General features: G+C 41.8%; 1 protein-coding gene across 5 annotated transcripts in view; it reads right to left on the reverse strand.

Annotated features, from left to right (window-relative positions):
- The window catches only part of ENOX1 (ecto-NOX disulfide-thiol exchanger 1), a 598,797-nt gene that overhangs the window by 22,701 nt on the left and 558,824 nt on the right, over positions 1-17,272 (reverse strand). For all 5 annotated transcript variants that reach the window (XM_080662707.1, XM_080662709.1, XM_080662706.1 and 2 more), the window contains one exon: positions 10,686-10,788. In XM_080662707.1, the coding sequence (XP_080518833.1) occupies positions 10,686-10,788 (103 nt within the window). The remainder of the gene's footprint in view (positions 1-10,685; positions 10,789-17,272) is intronic.

The following is a 17,272-nucleotide window of genomic DNA, read 5'->3' on the forward strand; positions in this document are numbered from 1 at the left end:
AGCTAAAATGATAATAGCTATTATGAGGAATGTGCCAATTAGGAAAAAAAAAGGGGGCTAAATAAAGTGAACCTTGATGAAGTTAAAACAAAGATTTTAGCTCAGCACTACCAAAGACTGAATGGGCCAAGGTGATCCCCAGTTGGTCACCTAAGATTAAAGGGCTCCAAACAAGTCTGCTTCGAGTGGAGAAATTGAAAAGACTCTGAGGAAGAGGTTGCAATGAGAAACCTGACCAGCAATCTCTGTGGGCAACATTCAGGCTGGTTAAATACCAGGTCTACGGTCCCATGGCTTTACCCCTTGCTGGGGACTCAAAGCCTTTTTACTCAGGAGTGGGTAAAATGATCAGGAGATTGAAAAGAGAAATTTCCAGAAAGCCTTTATATGGGAACTAGAGGCCGGGTGCACGAAATTCGTGCATGGGGGAGAGGGGTGTCCCTCAGCTCAGCCTGCACCCTCTCCAATCTGAGACCCCTTGAGGGATGTCCGACTGCCCGTTTAAGCCTGATCCCAGTGGGATTGGGCCTAAATGGGCAGTCGGACATCCCTCTCACAATCCAGGACTGCTGGCTCCCAACTGCTCGCCTGCCTGCATTCCTGATTGCCCCTAATTGCTTCTGCCTGCCAGCCTGATCACCCCCTAACTACTCCCCTGCCAGCCTGATTGATGCCTAACTGCTCCCCTGCCAGCCTGTTTGCCCCTAACTGCCCTCCCCTACAGGCCTGGTCACCCCTAACTGCCCTCCCCTGCTGGCCTGGTCCCCCCCAACTGCTCTCCCCTATAGGCCTGGGTCCCTCCCAACTGCCCTCCCTTGCTGGCCATCTTGTGGTGGCCATCTTGTGTCCACATGGGGGCAGGATCTATGACCACATGGGGGCAGCCATCTTGTGTGTTGGAGTGATGGTCAATCTGCATATTACTCTTTTATTAGATAGGATAGAGGCCTGGTGAACAGGTGGGGGCCAGCTGGTTTGCCCTGAAGGGTGTCCCGGATCAGCGTGGGGGTTCCCTTGGGGTGTGGGGTGGCCTGGGCGAGGGGCCTGTGGTGGTTTGCAGGCCGGCCACGCCCCCTGGCGACCCAAGTGGAGGCCCTGGTATCTGGGGTTTATTTATCTTCTACAATTGAAACTTTGTAGCCTGGAGCAGAGCCAAGCCTTCTGCTTGCTCCATGGTGGCAGCCACTTTTGGGGGGGATTTATGTATCTTCTATAATTGAAACTTTGTAGCTGTAAGCGGAGGCCTGGCCCGGCCAGGGTGTGCGGAAAGCTTGGCTTCCTCCATCACCGGGGGCAACCCTAGCCTCCTGCTCTTTCCAGCTCCATGGCTGCCGCCATTTCTGTTTGGGTTTATGTATCATCTATCATTGAAACTTTGTAGCCTTGAGTGGAGGCCTAGGCCGGCAAGGGCAGGCGGAAAGCTTGGCTTCCTCCATCGCCGGGGAAACCCAAGCCTCCCTCCTGCTCTCTGTGGCCATAGCCATCTTGGTTGGGTTTATTTGCATATTTGCTCCTGATTGGCTTGTGGGCGTGGCTTGTGGGTGTAGCGGAGTGATGGTTAATTTGCATATTACTCTTTTATTATATAGGATTCCTGAACTGTGGTACCAAAACCCAATGGTGAAGTCCTGACTCAGGCTGCAATTAGATTAAAAGAATATGGACATGAAAGGAGAAGATTATGAAAACTGAAATTGTATCAGAGTGAAATGCTTCCTCTCTCTGGCCTTCAAGTTTGCTAATAGCTCCTGCTATACATATGCTAATTAACTAGAGCAGCCCCTTTGGCAGTGAAGAGGTGGGGAAACATGCACTAAGTAATGACTCCAGAACCAACTCAGATCAGCAGGTGTCAATAGACTGACCAAGAACAAAGGGATTTAGAAGTTTTGTGCTTTTCCTCAGCTCCTGGCTTTCTACAGTCCCCACCTACCTCTTTCTTACCCATCCTCCCTTCCCCTGATACATAAGATGCCTGAATTTTTAGCTCTCTTGTTTGCCCTAGCCAGTTTGGCTCAGTGGATAGAGCATCGGCCTGCTAACTGAAAGGTCCCAGGTTCATTCTGGTCAAGGGCACATGCCTAGGTTGTGGGCTCAACCCCCAGTGGGGGACTTGCAGGAGGCAGCAGATCAATGATTCTCTCTCATCATGGATGTCTCTATCTCTCTCTCCTTCTTCCTTCCTCTCTGAAATCAATAAAAATATATTTTATAAAAAAAGATGGATTTGAGAATTTGTTCTTCCATCTTCTTGAGCTAGGCTTTCACAATCAATAAACCTTTCCTTGCTCCGGAACTCTGATCTATTGAATTTGGTCTTTCTTTTGAAACACTGTGAACACAAACTTCGTACTGATTATAAAATGTTTAAACAGGCTTTATGTTAAAAAAAAAAAAAAAAAAAAGTTATGTCTCCTGGCGGGTATGGCTCAGTGTTTGAGTGCTGACCCATGAACTAGGATAGAAGATCACAGTTCAATTCCTGATCATGGCACATGCCCAGGTTGCAGACTGGATCCCCAGTAGGGGGTGTGCAGGAGGCAGCCAATCAATGATTCCCTCTCATCATTAATGTTTCTATGTCTTCCCCCTCCCTTCCTCTCTGAAATCAATAAAAATATATTTTAAAAAAGTTATGCTAAGTTTCGTTGACTGCATCTCTTTTACTTGATTGTATTATAGAAAAAGACATTGTGTCTCATTGGGGAACTGGGACATGATGGCCATCAGTTCTTTCTTTTGGCTATCAGAGGGAAGGTAACCTTTGCTCTCTCTTGGGTCCAAGGACTTGTGTAATAATGCTAGAAATATTTACTATATGCCCCAACTGAAACCTGACAATATATTTGAAAGGATTTACCAACTTTTTGATTAGAAATTTGGCCAAATTGGAAACTAATGTCAGGGCCTGATAAGAAATCTATCTAGGGGGAAAAAAAGCTTCCAAAAATGGTTGGATGAATCTGTCAGTCCTCTGCCAACATTTAGGCGGCAACCCATTTCTTTAGGTATTATAAAACAACTGTCCTTTTTATTTTCTACAAATGAAGTCTTTACAGTGCCAGAGTTGTGTCTCTAGAAACAACTCAAAGCCTACCAATTCCTTTTTTATTTCCCAAACCTACCCTATTCATCTCAAAAGGCTTATAAATATTGGCTTTATGAAACCAAAGTCCTTCTAGGAGGTGCTTGCATTTCTTTCCTTGTACCTTTGAGATGTAAATACATAGTCTCCTCCAGGAACTCTTATCTGGGCCATCTTTTAAAATGAAAATTTCAGGGAGGTAATCCTATATAATAAAGGTAATATGCAAATTAACCCTCACACCCTCACAAGATGGCTGCCTACAACTAGGCCAGCAGGGGGGTTAGTGAGGGACAACTAAACGACTTAACAAGCAGGCTGCATGGGATGATCAGGCCGCCGGGGGGGGGGGGGCAGTTAGGGGCGACCAGGCCGGCAGGGGGGGCAGTTGGGGGCGATTAGCCTGGCAGAGGGGTCAGTTAGGGGCAACTAGGCTGGCAAGGGGGGCAGTTGGGGGTGACCAAGCCAGCAGAGGGGGGACAGTTGGCAGTGACTAGGCCAGCAAGGGGGGCAGTAAGGGGTGACCGGACCAGCAGGGGGGGCAGTTAGGGGCAATCAGACCAGCACACAGAGGCAGTGAGGGGCAATCAGGCTGGTGGTGGTGGGGGGGAGCAGTTAGGGGTGTCCAGGCAGGCAGGCAGGTGAGCAGTTTGGAGCCAGCAGTCCAGGATTGTGAGCGGGATATCTGACATCCCCCGAGGGGTCCTGGATTGGAAAGGGTGCAGGCTGGGCTGAGGAGACCGCCCCCTGCCCCATGCATGAATTTCATGTACCATGCCTCTAGTTCTTATTAAAAGAAAAAAACAAAAACAGCAACAGTCATCTGAGCAGTTCAATTTAATTTACTCAAACTATTTTTTTCTAAATTAGTGACATTTGTTTTATGCTAAAAGATCTGTGTATCTGTATGTTAATGTGTATTATAGTATTTTCTATCTCTGCATGGTATTGTTGATTTATTTTAAAAAGAGCTCTATTATATTGGCTTAAACAAGCTTTTATATGAAAATTCTCAAAAATATAATAGAAACTAACCCAATGCTTTTCAGAATCATGTGATCTGGAAAATATTTGATATTAAAGTTGTTTTTTTAGTTTAGTTTGTATGAATAGGAATATCTCTAAAATCATCAGCATTAAATTACTACTTTTGTTCTACCTGGGTTTATTAAATAAGTTGATGATATCTCTGTTGCAAGATTTATCAGCAAAAAACTTGGTTTGATGAAGTTTTCACAAGTAATCTAATCTTAATTGTTAGGAACAAGTAAATTAAATAAATGTAAATAGGATAAAAGGTTTTTAGGTGAACTCTTCAGCAATAATTATATTGTTAAAAGTTGTTTCCTAAATCTCTTTGGTAACCTGAAACTATAAAGTTTTGCTAGCTAAATTAAATGATGGATATTCATTGTCTGTCTACTCTAGACCATTTCCAAATAAAACAGAATAATGAATCATTAATTACTGAACATAGATTTATCTACTTTCTGCTTATTATAGAGGAACTAAAGATATTTGGGTCTGATATCATTGTAATTACCCAGTTATTAATAGCATAAAAGGAGCAAAGAGAAGACCAAGTATTATAGGCATGTCATTTGAGCAGCTTCGCCAGGACACTACGACTTTACATATTCCAGGGATCCAATGGAGGGGAGATAGACACATGTCCAATAAAGTTGGGGTGACATAAGGAAGGTACTTGTTTGTCAGTCACACCTGAGAAAAGGTCATTGGGCAGAATAGGCTTGGCCACTGCAAAGGCATGAAATTTGAAATATTTAAGCCCCTAACAAAGGAGTTTTCTCTATTGTGCTCTTGATTTCTCTTGGCTTTCCTGGGATTCTTGTTGCTTGGGGCATGTTTTCTTGGCTCTCCTACAATCTCCCCCATGGTCCATGCCATGTGGACCCACACACACAATGGACTAATGGACTGCAACCAGCCTGGTACTGAACTGAACCCAGCTCCAACATGGAAAGGAAACTCTGGACACTTGCTTTGCTTTTAGCTCTACTGAAACCCCAGCTACACTTCTTCGGTGACTGGAATGGGATTTTAGATAGCCAGGAATGTAATTTTGAAAAAATAAAACTTTCTACCATATCTCACCCTCCTGTAAGAGCCTCTAGAATGCTTATTCCAGCAGCACCTCAATAACCACACTCCCACTAGTAACAGGGAAAGACCACCCATGCTTTCCTCCAATACCAGGTCCATTAGCAATCATGTCTGGTGCCACATTAAAAAATGTGCTATGAGGAAATATATTTTTAGAAATTTTTAAATGTGTTTATAAATGTATGAACCTAAAAAAATACTGGTATAACATATAATACACAATTATTTACTTCTTAGTTTTCACTAGAAATTAAGTTTTTTTTAAGGTTATGAATTCTGATATATGTAATTAAGGCTACAGAAATCCTATCTAATAAAAGAGTAATAGGCAAATTGACCACACCTCTGCTACACCCACAAGCCATGCCCACAAGCCACGCCCACAAGCCAATCAGGAGGGAATATGCAAATAAACCCAACCAAGATGGCTGTAGCCACAGAGAGCAGGAGGGAGGCTTGGGTTTCCTTGGCAATGGAGGAAGCCAAGCTTTCCGCCTGCCCTTGCCGGCCCAGGCCTCCACTCAATGCTACAAAGATTCAATTATAGAAGATAAATAAATCCCAACAGAAATGGCAGCAGCCACGGAGCTGGAGAGAGCAGGAGGGTAGGGTTGCCCCCGGCGATGGAGGAAGCCAAGCTTCTGCAGCCCTGGCCTGCTTTGGCCTCCACTTAAGGCTACAAAGTTTCAATTATAGAAGATACATAAATCCCAACAGAAATGGCTGCCGCCACAGAGCGAGCAGGAGGCTTGGCTCCATTTCAGGCTACAAAGTTTCAATTGTAGAAGATAAATAAATCCCAGATCCCAGGGCCTCCGCTTGCATCGCCGGGGGGCGTGGCCGGCCTGCAAACCACCACAGGCCCCTCTCCCGGGCCACCCCACACCCCAAGGGAACCCCCACCCTGATCCAGGACACCCTTCAGGGCAAACAGCTGGCCCCCACCCGTTCACCAGGCCTCTATCCTATCTAATAAAAGAGTAATATGCAGATTGACCATCACTCCAACACACAAGATGGCTGCCCCCATGTGGTCATAGATCCTGCCCCCATGTGGACACAAGATGGCCACCACAAGATGGCCAGCAGGGGAGGGCAGTTGGGAGGAACCAGGCCTGCAAGGGAGGGCAGTTGTGGGCAATCAGGCCAGCAGGGGAGGGCAGTTGGGAGGGACCAGGCCTGCAAGGAAGGGCAGTTGGGGGCAATCAAGCCTCCTGGGGAGGGCAGTTAGGGGCAAATAGGCTGGCAGGGGAGCAGTTAGACATCAATCAGGCTGGCAGGGGAGTGGTTAGGGGTGATCAGGCTGGCAGGCAGAAGCGGTTAGGGGCAATCAGGAATGCAGGCAGGCGAGCAGTTGGGAGCCAGCAGTCCTGGATTGTGAGAGGGATGTCCGACTGCCCGTTTAGGCCCGATCTTAGTGGGATCGGGCCTAAATGGGCAGTCGGACATCCCTCAAGGGGTCCCAGATTGGAGAGGGTGCAGGCTGGGCTGAGGGACACCCCGCCGCCCCCCCCCCCCCCCCGTGCACAAATTTCATGCACCGGGCCTCTAGTTAAAAATAATAGGAAAAAGAACTGTATACAAGAGAAATAGTGTAAGTTTTTGCTTTTAGAAAGTGGTATGAGATATGAAGATGTGTTTTTGTTAAGGAAAGTGAATTCTGTCCTGGTTATTTCTGAATGTGTGTGCATGTATTAAAAGGGACACAGAAAGTTTTAGAAAGTTTATAAAAAAGGAATGTTGAGAAAGGAAGTTTTATGTGTGGTGGAGCTGAATAAGACTGAAATTTAATCAAGTAAATAAATTAAAATATCACAAGTCATGTGATACAAAATCAGAGTCTGGTTCTCTGGGAAAAGGACTATTAGTCTGAGGCTGATACCATGAAAACACGGAGCCACGATTCTGTGTTTTATCACAATAATTTCTCTTGTCTATTGTCTCAATCAGGTCCTTGATTATTAAGAAAATTGAATTTCCTCAGTAGTAGCAAATAAGGTTTGCTAACAATTATGTAAACTTCTGTATTTTCTTCAAAAATTTTCATTGCCACTTTGGTCAAATGGATAAGTAAGTATCACTTCATAATGTCTTATGATCCTATTTAGTCAAATGTCCAAACCTCTTTATATATTTTGACAAACTTCCCAAAATTTAAATTATAAATAAGAGTATTGACCGGGGAATGACTTTGAGGCTTCCAGAAGGGCCCCTGGAACACCTCAAAAAAGTCTGTTTTCTCTCCTTATAAAAGAGGAATGTTAAACAAATTAGGCTTATTTTGGTGTGTTGAAATTACATGGGAAGCACTGTCAAATAAAAAAATAATGTTGAGCCTTCTTTATGTTGTATTTATATAAGTTTATGCTATAAATGGTCTAGAAATACTTGTAAAATTGCTGAAAATCTGAAATGTCCTGAACCAAAATGTCCATCATCAAAATTGAGGGACACACTAAACAGCTGAACCTCAGTATCAGATTGTGACACACGTGGATGAAGGCCACTGTATTTCTGCATAAATGACCTCTTATTGCCAGACTTTTGCCATCCTGATGTCCATGTCACATGGCAACACTCTGCTCCTGAATCATAGAAATTAAGATGGGTAAACAGTGACTGTAAATGACATGAATACTTGGGGCTAAGGGAAAGCCAGGACAGCTGCGTGGTTCTTCCCGGCTCCCTGCATTTTTTCCAGTTTTTACATTCCTTCATCCACCGTAGTTCATTTGGGCTGGACTTTGTTCAATTGCCACTTCATCCGGGTTAACAGTATATTCTTGTTGTGTGAATGTTTTCCTACATGAGCTGAGGCTTTCCTTTGTCACAAGGCTGATGTCCTCACAGTGGCAAAGAAACTATTAAAGGATTAGAAAATGTGTTTTCCCATTTGGGGTGTACCTTCCAAAATCTCTAGTGAGCGAGGCACCCACTTCACTGAGTAAAACATGAGCTTTGATGGACAACCTTGCAAACTTCTTGGAATTATCACTGGCCGTATCACCCTCAATTTTCAGGTAAGGTTGATAGAACTAATGGGAAAACTAGAATCAGACAAACCAAGTTTAATTACACAGGACAGAATGAACAGATAAGAAGGGTCATAATTTTAGACATTTTACTTGAAATATTGCTAATTTTTAAAATCTTGTTTTCCAAATAACAAATTTTTCTGCTTTACACCTTTGTTATTTTTTTTTCTCTAAATAATCCCTCCAGACTTTGCAAACTCAATAATTAAGTAATTTTATATTCATGGATATATATATATATATATATATATATATATATATATATTGCATATGTTCAATAGGAATCTGTTCTCTTTATAACAGGGCACAGTTGGAAACTAGATATATTATGGGGCTTTGATTGGAATGTCATATTTGAGAGAGAAATGCCTAAGCTCATATATGACTAGAAAGCTTTAAGGAATTAAGATTGACTTTGAAAGCCAATAAAAACAGTGAATAAAAAAAAAGGTACCAGCTTGAAAAAACAGTCTGGTACCTTGCTAACCATGGTTCACCATGGTCTTTCCAGATAAGGAATGAAAGTTGCTTGCTGGGAGATGCAAATAAAGAAATTCAGGATATTCTGGGAACCCTGAGAAGAAAGGAATTAACCCCAAATCTAGAGTTATTGTAGGCAAAGTCTGATGGCTAGTATGCAGCTTGGCTTCTTAGCTTTGAGAGGACTTCAAAATTCAATCTGAAGATTCCTTCCAAAAAAAGTCCAGCAAAGCCAATTTAAGAGAGCCTATGTGGTTGATTATTATTCTTGCTGGACTTATATCAGGCCAAGTTTATTGAAAATAACTTGCAAATAAATTCATTTCCATTTGGCTATCTTTGACAAAAAATGAGGGTCATTTTAGAGAGAAAATGGTTTCAATAGAAACTATAATATACCTCTGTGGATATTAGGTTCTAGTGCTGTTTATTGTCTTTTCAGTTAAAAAAAATTTTTTCTGCCTATAAACTAAACTGGGTCCTGAATTTTTGTATTTTTCTTAAATATCTGGCTGCAGTGCTCCAAATTAACATTTTCATTTTCCTATCTATTGACTCAGAATCATCGGAGACTGAAACTGCCTGTTTGTCAAGTCCAGGCAATCTAAAGTGGGACAACTTGACGTAGACTTCGGAGAAATCACCACAACAACTCATCTATGTACAATCTTTGTTCCTGCTACAGAAAGATCACCACAGACAGTCAAACTTCAGACCAGGGAAATCTATCAGACTGTCACTCCTACCATCCACCATATGAAGATGATTTGAAACAGACAACTAGAGATCTTGATCACCTTGCCTTCAGTACTCAGAAACTGAGATTAGAGTCTGCTCTAAGCATGAAACTTGTTTTTCTTTTGTTTCCATAGAGAGGCTTCTTACTAAATACCTGACTGCATGCACCATAGGCTTACCCTTGGGAGCCTACTTGCATCACTGCCTCCTGAAATGAGACTTAACTGTTTACCTGAACTGAGCTTTCCTCAAGTCTGAGACTGGTTCAATGACATATAGAACAATCTAACGATCCAACTTCTGCAGTGTCAGACTTCCAGGAAGTTTCAGACAAAAGTCACCCTAAGATGTGCTTCTGTGCTATGCAGATTGTTTTGAGCTAAAGGCAACTTTAGCCACAGGCTCAGGAGAAATTCTGCCCCCAACCCTTCTGTGCCTAGAAGAATTTGAATTGGAGGACTTATTCATAAAAGATTATCAGTGATAACCTTTCAACCCACCTTCATGGCAGGGCAAACTTTTATTCATTAAACATCTGCTCTTTCTATTATTCTGCAATGACCCTTTGAATCCCTCAAGGCGTATTTCCACATCTCTAGCTCAGGATGTCATATATGCCTCAATCCCCTTTCCATGCCAACCTCTTCTGCATGTGGGGTCTCTGACTCTCCCACTTAAGCAGGGTTCCCATTCACATGTACGAATTAAATTTGATTATTTCTCTTGCTAATATGCCTCATGTCTATTTGGTTATTAGACCAGCCAGAAGAACCTTGAGGACAGAGGAAAGTTTTTTCTTTCCCCACATCAGCATTATAGTTTTGGCCTCAGAACATGGCCTCTCTTGAGCCTGGGAAATGTGGCTTGGTTTGGTACTTTTGGACTGGACACAACTTGGCCTCTAGTTAGAAGCGATGTGTCCCAGTTTTGAAATTCAGATTCATAACATGTGGGATGCATATTAATCTGTCTTCCTGTATTCAGTTTTATGTCGGACAAACAACTAATATACATGGTTACAGAAGAGCAAAACCCCCATTGATTTGTACATTCCTAACTTGAAACGTATGTAATGTAATCTTGATGAAGCAAATCTCCCCTCTGCCCAGAAGGCAATGCTGTTTAAATTGTTAACATGTTGGAGGTGAACTGCTTAAATATTTTTAATTGAATTACCTAAGAATTACTTAAAAGAACAGATGAGGAAAACAGAACATCCTTACCAATTAGTAGAGCTTCTTTCTCTGATTTTAAGCCTTGACTTCTCTTCTCAATGTTGTTCTCTCGGTCTTGGTTGACCAATGCAACTGTCAACACATTGATTTCCTATAAAATTAAAAAAAACAAATAGATATTTATGTAGATTCTGTGCATTTCAATAAAAGCACCAGGTCCCTTAAACTCTAAAAAGGAGGTCATCACTTATATTTATAACTGTATATCAATTTTTATAAGTAATTGCTCTATTTGCCCAGCGGTAGAAAATAATTCTAAAACTTAGGCTCCTGGCTACAGCTCCCAGAAAACCAAGTAATTCTCTGCAAAAATGGCAATTTGGTGCAAATTATCTTAGGTTTTTGTCCATCTTCTGATTTAACTGTTACCAAAAATGATATTTAACTGTAGCTACTTTAACAAATTTTATTTAAAATATGATAAATTTTCTGAAAAGCATACACAGGATGATTTATAATTCTATGCTAGTAATGTGTGTGTGTGTGTGTGTGTGTGTGTGTGTGTGTGTGTGTGTAAACAGGGCCTATTGGGAAAGTGAGATAGAGTTGTTAGGAGTGTTTAAGTTGAGTAGGTATATATCCTTATACACAACTGCAAACAGTAGATAAAGAAAATGTTGGGCAATTCTTTTCTTTGGAAACTAAAAATGAAGAATTGTACAACAAACCAGTAACATGCAATATTGAGGCTTGGCTATTTTTAGTTCTTTCTATAGTCTTTTTTATTTAAAATCAGAGAAGAAAGATTTAATTAATCTTTTCAGACTTGATATTAGGACTCAAAATGGAGAGTGATTTAACAGAAAGTCAAGTTTAATTATCAGAGACCTGAATATGTGGGGCGGTAGAATCATTAGGGTAGTTGAATCCTGTTGGGGGGGAATTTCTTTCTGATAGATAGGTCTCAAGGAAGAATTAGTATATTGAGCAAAGAGTTAAGGATAATGTTCTAATAGATAGTAGGGAATCTGCCAGAGGACACAGGATAGGTAGGTAGGAACGAAGGAGAACTTAGAAAGTCTGGGCAAATGATTTGGCAGGTCTTGCCAGGACTGGAACTGGCTATAGGACATTTAGCTAGTTACTACAAATTAACAAAATTGGCCAGGTAAAAGAATACAGGAGATTGTTTGGAATAATGTTGAGCATATAAAGAACACAAGTCCCATCTGAAGGCTTTCAACTAAGAGAAGGAAAAAATAACCCTCAGTGCATGCCAATAAAAATAGATCTATGAGCTGATTTTAATTTACGATCTACTACTTTGTAAATCAGGGATAATCATAAATTACCAGGAAAGAAGGTCTTGTTAAAAAATTGCAGTTACTAAAGCAACATTTGTTGAGCATGTTGGAGGCTTCTCTAAAGGTCACACTTACCTGCTGAAGACTGAGTGATCAAGTCTGAGTGAAAGGTGAAGATAGGTAAGACTGGGGAATCAGTGCTGTAACAGGTCACAAGGAAGGTTTTGGTAGACTAGAGGATAACAACTGGGGCCTGAGGCTGGTGGTAGGAATGTGCCCATGAGGACAGGGGTCAGAAAGTTTGGGGGAATGGGCTAAGGAAAGTATGGAACCAGCGGAACATACTAGTAAAAGGTCATTAGAGAAGAAAAATGTCTGGTAGCACATGATAAAACCTCAAATGGACAGTTGCCAAAACCCCTCGCAGTAGGGACAGATGCACCATAATAATAAACACTAAGGTAGCACATTCTCAAGGACATCAGAGAACACAATCAGTTTATGCTTCATATTTAACTCTGGAGAAAATACGGTCCGATTCTTAAGTGCTATCTTAAGAGTTTCATGTTCTCTATGTAGGATGTTCTAACTTATCTAGTTAGTAATTGGGCAACACATTTTACTGGGACATTGGATCATGAGTTAGCAAGGCTTGTTCCTTTCTTTAAAACTTCACTGTCCTTGTTACTTCCTCCCACCCCAAATCCTGAGACAGTGGACAGAACATGAGAATGGGAAAGTTTCATTATTAGAAATACAAAATTATGAAGATCCTTTTTATTTATCACATTAAAATCCTTTTCCAATAGATCTAATATGCCCTGAAGAATGATATATCTACTAGATGTTCAGGAAAAGGTTCCAGATGCATAGAAATTGAAAACTGGACATGGATAAGAGCGGATGGGGCTGGGAGGTAAGGGAGGTTACTAAGAACAAATTGTTAATGGTGTGAAAATACAGAGGGAAAGAACTTGGGGGTTGGAGGATCAAGAGTTTCTGCACAGTGTGGTCAACAGGATTATGAAATAGTATTCTAAGGAAAGTGGTAAAAGTATCATTCACTTACAGAGTGAGAAGCACTCCAGACTAGAAATGCACAATAGGTAACAGCTCTGCACTGGGAAGCAGAATGGACAACATTATCTAATAAGTCTTCTCTCTTACCTTTGACTGTAATTTCTAGAAGAAATCATTAAAGGGCTGGAAGAGGTTTTCAATAACTAGAAACTAGATTTCATGGCCATTTTTTTAGACTTCTTAAAGAGTTAGCTACTTGAAGTCAGAAATTTCCCCTCAAAAGTGTCCTTATCAATTACTTTGAGAAATGATCCTTTTAGAAAATCTCTTTTTCAATAACTTGCTGAGTTAGAATTTGGTTGTTGTTTTGTTTTTGTCCCACTCTACTTACCCAAGCCCCCAAGAACCAAGAATAATGGTTTTCAGATATTATAAAATCCGTTCATTATTCCCTTCATTTCATTATTCCGGTGGCCTCCTTAACTTTGGTGCAGTTTGCTTTCTACTGCGAAGCTTCTTGAACATGTAGTGTTTACCCACTGTGTCTACTGCCTCATCACTTGAAATCTCAGCTTTCTCATGAAACTATCTTTTGAAAGATTTTCAGTGACTTCTGTATTTTCTCAGCCCTCTTACCATGTGATACTTGACATCATTGACATCAGCACCTCTTAAACCATCTGCGTCACTTGTTTCTGTTACATAAGATGTCCTGGTCTTATTCTTCTTAATTTTTTTTTAGTCTTCACTGGCTTTTTGACCCCCCTCTGCTGGCCCAGCATACATGGAGAAGGTAGCTTTCTTCTTCTTACGCTCTGACTTTGGTACTTGCCCAAGTTCAGTCACCAACTTTTCTTCTCTTTTCCCTTTTATCAGAATTCTTTTATTTTCATGGGTTCAACTATCATCACACTTAATTTTTTAACTGTGTCTTATCATCACCTGACCATTGGGCTTGTCTTCTTGAACCGATCACTGCCCAGTTCGAATTCAAAGTGAGAGGGGGTTGGGGAGGCAGACTTTAGCTGTGGCTCTTTCGCTAGGAACTGGCTGACCTTGGGCAAGCCCTCTCCTTAATTACACTGTTACACACAGTACAAGCCCCGTATCTCTCAGAGGCATTTATTCCAAGCTGCTTGCAAGGTTTCCTTATCTCAGCACATTTCCTTTGTCACTCATGTAGCAGTTGATCACTTACATGGTTAGATAGAACTGACTTTCACCGGAGTTTGTTTTTTTCCAACAAAACCAGCAATTCCTTCAGGGCAGTCACAATACCTGACAAGGTGAATCAGCATGGCCAAGTGGAACTGTGTTCTGATTCTGTTACTGTTATTTATGTGTTAGATAATTTCAGGTAGGGCATCTCTTAACTCCCTCTTATGTAAGACATGCTATGCCTGCCTATTACCCAGGGCTACTGTGAGGACCAAATGTCAAACGTGAGATGGTGCTTTTGAAAATTGGAAGCATCTATGAATATATTGTGGCATCATTATTACCAATATTATTTATAGGACTGACTGGATACATAACAGCTGCATAATACATACTTGGGGTACAGAATCCATGTAAAAATTATGTATTAAACTTTGACTGCAATCATCCATATATATATATAAAAGGCTATTATGTAAAGTGTCCCCTCGGGAGTTCGACAGGGAGACTGGGAGTTTGATTGCTCGCTATGATGTGCGCTGATCACCAGGGGGCAGCACAGAACAAAGGAAGGCCCTGGCCAGCAGCTGAAAGGGCCCTATCGGCCCTGATCACTGGCCAGGCCTACGGATCCTACCTGTGGATGAAATTCGTGCACCAGGACCCTAGTATAAAATATGTATGCAAAAACATATACACTATCTGTGGTAGTGTTCAAATAGTGCATATTTTCTATTTTCTACATGTTCTGTGGCAACGCTGTTATACTGCTATCCTTATAATTTAAAAAGAAATAAGAAGAAGCCAATGACATACAGATATCATTTTAAAGAGCTACATGTAAGCATAGAGTGTAGCTGACTACTTCATTGAATAACACACTGAGCGACACTCCACTACACATACACAGTAAATAAGGACACTATAATGTGACTTCCTCTGTGGGCCTCCAAGGGCTACAGCTACTAGTGCAAGGTGAGTGGGACAGTTGTCAGGATCTGCATGGTGAGGATTCACCAGCTCACCTCCCACTCTGTCAACACCATCACAAGGTTCTTCTCATTCCTTCTCTGCTTTCCTTGTTCCACAGCCCCATTTTGCTGTTTGCTTCTAAATCCTGCTCTGAAATATTAAAGTCCACAAAAACAGGGGCATTGTAGCCACAGTCAACATGCCAATCAGCTATTTCAATATCCTTTACTCATTTTTTTTGTCAAGGTATCAAAAGCAATCCACCAACTGATATACCAGTCTCCACTAAGCTATTGCTCTTAAGATTAGAACTGTGGTTGAGAAGGAAGGAAATAGCAATACCTCTCACACTTCTCTTCCAGAGCCAGTGACTAGCATGTAGCAGTTGCCCAGTGGCTGATAAATAAAGGAGTGACCCACAAAAATAAACGTCTTGAAATAGTGAAGAAATGATGGATTTAAAAACAGTAGAATGGTTTTAATGCCACTGACTTGCTATAATCTTGTTTCCCTATTTTTATTTGTAGAAACAGATGATCTACAATGTCTTTTTGCTCTAAAACTCCATGCCTGCTTTGTTTCCTCTTTCCTGAGATGGAGTTTCCCTTCAGAGTAAAGCAGCTAACTTGGTGCAGACAATATGTACTTATCCTGGATTTCAATGCCAAAAATAAAATTAGAAAGGGAAGAGGAGGTAGAGGGAGAAAAACAATAAAAATGCAGATGGATGAGAAAAGGGTTGATGAGAATGAGTGATGAGTAAGTTTCAAAACATTTTATGGTTTCAGGGAAAGTAAGAATTCGCCAATCCCCAAGTGCAAACAGGATCTCAGGACCTTTCTGTGGGTAAGAACTCCCAAGGCCCCACTAATACCCGCCTGTGCAGAGGGTTGTGGACTCCCACCGATCTGTGCCCTTTCCCCAGAAGCCTTTGATGCTTAGGGCCTGCATGAGGGAAGCAAGAGGCCCAACAGGCTTCCATGTCAGAGAGACCATTTGAAAGCAGACATGTGAGACTCCTGCCCTCAGCCAAGATTCAGCAACTCATCACAATGCAACCACATTCTGCATGCTGAGATGTCCCACCTCGTTGGGGTTCAGCTGCTGGCCATGCAGCATATATTCATGGATCACTCCAAAAACTGTGTTTTCTAATATTTCCAATTGCACAGATTGAAGTCTTTCAAGAAACAGGTGTGGTTTAGGTGCCAGAGATCCCAGATGCAGCACTTCTCCTGGCGGCCTTCCTTTCAGAGCATCCTTCATTATATTTATCGAATAAATCTTACGTAGTGCTTACTCTGCACAAGTAGTATTAGAAGAACTTAACAAATATTAACTCATTTAATCCCCACCATAGCTCTATGAGGTCAGTACTACTGCTTTCCCATTTTACAGATGAGGAAATTGAGACATAGTGATGCTGAAGGTCACAAACTAGTAAGAAGCAGACTCCGGACTTAACCAATGCTTTCTCAATACAGATTCTTTACTGTACTAGGTCACCTCTCTTGACTGCACTCTGGGTACCTATAACCCTTGTCAATTGAAAGTGCCGAGTGAGCACTGGGACCAAATGCCCTCCTGTCCTGACCATTCAGAAGCCAGCAGGGGTTTCAGGCAGGACCAGGGAGCAGTTTGCACAGTTATGAATGCAAAGGGGAGCAAGGCGGGCAGCCAGGAGGGGCCTGGCTGAGAAACAGTGCTGGTAGGGACGGGGCCAGCTCTATGCTGCTATTAAGTGGTGACAGTCTTCCTTTGTACAAATGTGACTTGTAATCATGCTCTTTGTAACAGGGAAGGGATTCAAAGGCAGAGTGCCGGGACAATGAAGAAGATGCAGCACACTGCTCTCCTGGTTGGGAAGATGTTGGGGAGGAAAGCCAAGATCAACGCAGCACTCCAAAGACCAAGTGTGGGCCATGTGCAGAGTGCAGGGCTGACTGAGCAGGTGAAGAGGCTTGGGCAGAGGGCCCATGTGGTAATAAGGCTGAACCATTGAGATGAAGGGAAGAAAAAGGGGTACAGAAGCCATTCTAAAGGAGAATAGACCAATTCTGTGTGTAGATGGAAAAAAGGAGAGTGAATTTTAAAAAAAATTTAGAGAAGTCTGGATGACTAGCAGAATAATACCAGAATCAAAGATCGTAAAGAATGAGAAGTTACTGGCCCCAATATTTC

The sequence above is a fragment of the Plecotus auritus genome (assembly GCF_963455305.1).
Source record: "Plecotus auritus genome assembly, chromosome: 3".
NCBI lineage: Eukaryota > Metazoa > Chordata > Mammalia > Chiroptera > Vespertilionidae > Plecotus > Plecotus auritus.